Source organism: Myotis davidii, unplaced genomic scaffold (assembly GCF_000327345.1).
Source record: "Myotis davidii unplaced genomic scaffold, ASM32734v1 scaffold663, whole genome shotgun sequence".
Taxonomy (NCBI): Eukaryota; Metazoa; Chordata; class Mammalia; order Chiroptera; family Vespertilionidae; genus Myotis; species Myotis davidii.
Genome location: NW_006295816.1, coordinates 2,273,724 through 2,278,385, shown reverse-complemented (window position 1 = coordinate 2,278,385; position 4,662 = coordinate 2,273,724). Strand labels below are relative to the sequence as shown.

At 62.4% G+C, this 4,662-nt stretch overlaps 1 protein-coding gene across 1 annotated transcript in view; it reads left to right on the top strand.

Moving 5' to 3' along the window:
• Positions 1 to 4,662, top strand: part of LOC102773659 — a 58,444-nt gene that overhangs the window by 22,471 nt on the left and 31,311 nt on the right. Inside the window, exons 2-3 of the mRNA XM_015568293.1 lie at positions 393 to 470; positions 3,886 to 3,960. Coding sequence (XP_015423779.1) covers positions 393 to 470; positions 3,886 to 3,960 — 153 coding nt within the window. The remainder of the gene's footprint in view (positions 1 to 392; positions 471 to 3,885; positions 3,961 to 4,662) is intronic.

The window sequence follows — 4,662 nt, the reverse complement described above, 5'->3', positions numbered from 1 at the left end:
AGGTTTTATTCCCTCCCTAACTTCAGGGGAAAATCTCTACCTGGGGAAACAACCTTTCTCGAAGAGGTGACCTTGGTTAAAACACATAGCGCCAAGAAGGTGAGCAAACATATTAAGAACAGTATGCCATATATGCCAGGTCCCTTGAAACAGCAAGGATGGACCGGCTCCCGGCAACATAGACTGTGAACAATAGGATGAGACAAAAGAGCCAGGGCACGCCACCTCAGGACCAGGTCCAGTTGAGTCTCCAGGTTGGCCCTGAGCCTCCTGGTGGCCAAAGGGAAAAGGGAGAGCCAGTCTCTGTGCTCTGATCAGAGACGAGACGTGACTAGGAGCAGGGCTGGGGAGCTGGCACTAGGCTCCAGTTCTGAGAGTGTCCCTCCTCCCAGGCCTCGGAGGCCCAGCTGCCCTTCGCCAGGGGTGACCGGCAGGAGCTGCTGGCAGCACTGGGCTCGCTGGTCACACGGGTGCGGCCGATCCCAGTCGCAGGGCTGCAGGCCGGGGCTCAGCAGCTGGACAGACCGAGGCGTGGGCCCCGGGTCCTCCTCCCGCCAGGTCTGGGTGCTCAGCTGCGTGTTCTGAGTCTCTTCTGGAACGCGGCCGGCAGCACCAGCCTCGCCCCCAAGGTTGTGTTTGGTCACATGGGGACTGTGGGCCCCCAGGGGTGATCCCTGCCACTCTGAAGGCGCCTGTGGGCAGTTCGGGGGGACCAGTGCACAGATGTCCTGGGCCCAAGTGCGTGTGTAGCTTGGCATTGGCTGTACTGCGGCTGCGGGGTGGGTGGGGGATGAGCATGGAGGAGAGTGGAAGCCCCTCCCTGCACTGTGAGGGGGGCCGGGTCTGATTCATCTTGCGTCCCTGCAGGCAGCACAGGCCGTGAACATGTTTGTTGAGAGGAGAGGGGCCCTGGCTGGCTTGGCTCAGGGGTTGGAGTGTTATCCCTCGCACCGAAGGGTCGCGGGTACAATTCCCGGTCGAGGGCATGTACTTCGGTTGCAGGTTCGGTCCCCGGCCCTGATTGGGGCACATGCAGGAAGCAACCCATCGATGTGTCTCTCTCATATTGATGTCCCTCTCTCTTTCTCTCTCCCCCTCCCACTCTCTCTAAAAAAAAAATAAAAAAATCAATGGAAAAAATATCCTCGGGTGAGGATTTAAAAAAAAAAAAAGAAGAAAGAAGAAGAGGGGCCCGGGTCACCTTTCCATTTACTCCGTCGTCTGGTGTAATTGGGTGAGATAACACACAACAAGGGGCGGCCTGCAGAGGGAGGGCTGGGAGGGAGCTGAACCACGAACAAACTGAGGGCTCGTTTGAGGAGGGGACCACGAGGCGGAAAGGAGGCAGGCGGTGCCACCAGAGGCCACTGGGCCAGGCCTGCGTGGGCAGGTGGTCGGGGCTGCGGGTCCCGGACCCGAGGCCCAGCGAGCACCCCTCCCCAGCCGCCTGGGCCTGAGGAGGTGAGTTCAGGACACGTAGGTGAGGACCCACCCCCCATCTGGAGTGCGTCTGAGCACGTGTCAGCAAGCATGTCCATGCACACATGTGACCGCCTGTTCTCATGCATGTGATTTCTCATGCCTGCAATGTGTTCTCGCGCTCATGTGTGTACATGAGTCCACATTCAAATGCGAATGCACACGCAACCTCCTTCTCTAACTCCAAGCCCTCCACCCCCAGGACTGCAAAGTCAGAGGGAGGAGGCCTCCTCACCCACCCCCTTCTACAGCTGAAGATCCCACCAGTCCTGCCTGGCTGTCCCCCCGCACTAGTGGCTAAGAGGCCTCCATCGCAGGGTCCCTCCGACTCCCCTTTCCTATGGGGATCTCTGAGGACACCGGGCTCCTGCGTGCTGGGGAGGGAGAGCCCCCATGGCCAGAGCCTGCCCTGCGATGGGCCAGCAGGCCTAGACAAGCAGAGCAGTGGGCTGAGGATCAGGGGCCTGGAGGACCTTGGGGGCTGAGGATCAGGGGCCTGGAGGACCATGGGGGCTGAGGATCAGGGGCCTGGAGGACCATGGGGGCTGAGGATCAGGGCCTGGAGGACCATGGGGGCTGAGGCTGGGCCAGCACTAGGGCCCCAGAGAGACCTGGCTCTGTGGCTCAGGGGAGGGAAGCAGACCCACTGCTCACACCCGCCCTAGGGGAGCCCCACCTCCTGCCGAGCTTTGGTTTGCCACCGCCCACGTGAGAGGAGGATGCTCTCGGAGTTCTGCGTGCTTGGGCGGGCGTGGAAGGATGGCCCTGGGGCCCCCCCACCCACCCAGCCCAGGACGAGGGTCTGCTCTTCCGCGGGATGGGCCTGCCCTGACCGTCCACCCCTCCAGGCCCTCATCTCGGGCAGCAGTCTTGGATCCAGGCAGAGCCAAGCGCAGCTGCCCCGCAGGGGCCAGTACGCTCCACACCGATGAATGCACACCCACAGCTGCGCCCCAGACCCAGCTCTGACGCCATCAGGGTCCCAGGCAGAGCCCGGGGAGCACAGGTGGAGGGGGAGCTCGCTGGGTGACCTTGCCAGGCGGGCGGCTACCCACCCCTTCTGGGACCTCTGCTGCCTCCGAGGGGATCAGCCTGTGCTCCAGGAAAGGAGCAAGCACTCCAAGGTCACTAGGACGACAAGTGCAAGGTCACGCGGTAAAGCTGAGGTTTCGCTCAGGCCCACCCAGGTCTCCTGCCCGCTGCGTCCTTCTCCCAGCCCCTTGGAGTTCCCCCTTCCCCTGCTCTCTGCTCCACAGCCAGCCAACGGCCCACTTCCTCCTCAGAAAGGGCTCATGATCACAGGGGGGCCCAGGGACAACCCCCCGCCCGCCCTCAGAGCTGTGACTACAAGCTGAGTAACCACCTGAGCCTCAGTTTCCTCATCTGCAAAATGGGTTGGGGATGGGGCCCGCTTTGTAGGGGCCGCTCTAGGGATGAATGAACAGGCTGGGCAGGAGGGAGGCTCGGGATGGCCTGTGACAGCAGGTCTGCGTGACCTGGGCTGGGGCCAGTTCCCCAGTGCACTTCCCGGAGCAGGAGCACGTTGCCCAAAGCCCCGCCCGGGCACCTGGCTGAGCGTGTCTCCCGGGCAAGGCCTGGCCTCCCTTGCAGTGTGCTCTTCAGGCAGCCCCAGGGCCCACACCTGACCCCTGGGTGGCACCTGACTCAGTGACCCTCCCTGATGAGCCCACATGGCCAGCACACCAGGGTTCTGTTTTCTCACTGATGCAGCCGTCCCCCTGGGCACGGTGGTTCTACTGATAAATAACATAAGTGAGATCTCTTCTCTTGTGATGCACTGAGGTCAAAACAGGTGCCGAGGCCAGTAGAGATGAAAGCACCAGTCAGGACAGGTCTGAGTCCCCTGCACGTCCATCACTAGAAGGTTCTATCCCACCCAAAGCTGACCCAGGGGCCTTAGCAGCGAGGATTCAGGGGTCCCTTCCCTGGGAAATGGCTCTTTAGAGAACAGACTCCCACACCCCCCGTCCCAGGGCAGAGGGTCAGAGAAGGAGGGGGAGGTGGCAGAGATGCCCCCAAATAGTTGGCCATGTGTGACGCCCTCCCCGCTGGCGCCAAAGCTCTGGGAGGCCCAGGTGGGCCCTACCTGTCATGGAGCAGCCGTGCAGCGTGGGGTGGGCACGGGGCCCGGGCAGAAGCCAGGCCACCTCCGCCCGCCCGCCTCCTCTCACTTGGCAGCAGCCAGCAGAAGCCATTAGCGCCTGGCAGCCCGTGTCCCACGGCTCTGACAAACGTCTTAAATGCCGTCGCCAAGGCTCCCGCTGTCCCGCGGCCGCCTTACTCCTCATAATCACCCAGTGCCCGGCTGATGGCGGCCACGGACGCAGCCAGGACTCAGAGCGGCTTTCACCCTGAGCGTTCCCACCGCCCCACCCCTGCCCGCAGACCTTTGTCTGCCTGTCGGCCGGCCCGGCCCCCAACTTCGAGTCCCGGCCAGACAGTGCCCTGCTTTCTGTCCAGGTCGGTGCCTGTGCTGCTGCCACCGAAGCCATGGGCAGCGATGGGTGGAGCCCCTGAAACATCGATCAGCTGCCTCCTGCAAACCTCCTACTGGGGATGTGCCCGCAACCAAGGTACATGCCCTTGACCGGAATCGAACCTGGGACCTTTCAATCCGAAAGCTGACGCTCTATCCACTGAGCCAAACCAGTCAGGGCCAGAAGCCTCATTTTAGAGATGAAGTGATCAGGTTCAGAGAGGAGCAAGCACAGTCACCCATGTCACACACGCAGCTCCTGGCTGTGCCCCAGGGGGCACTGTGGCCACTGATCGGGGGAGTAAGCTAAGCCCCACCCTCCCAGGGCTCTGCCAGAGTGGGTGAGCACCCCTACCCTCTGCTGACCCTGAGGGCTTCCTTCCAGAGACACCCAGTTGCAAGCACAGTGTCCTGGCCAGATTGGGGTGTCGAATATGAGGTCTCCGTGTGTGGGCTCCCCGCCTTCTGACGATGCTGGAGGAGGTGGGCAGAGAACGGTAAAGAGCGAGTTGTCTCCACCTGTTCATCAGACTTTCCTCGGAGAGGCAGGGGTGATGGGCTGCCAGTGATGGCAGTGACCGTCAGGAGACGCAAGGTGCCGGCACAGGTGTCACAGGGGGCGGGAGTGATGGGGATAGTGGTGAAGGGGATGGGGGGAGGGGGGAGGGGGAGCAGTGTTGGCAGCA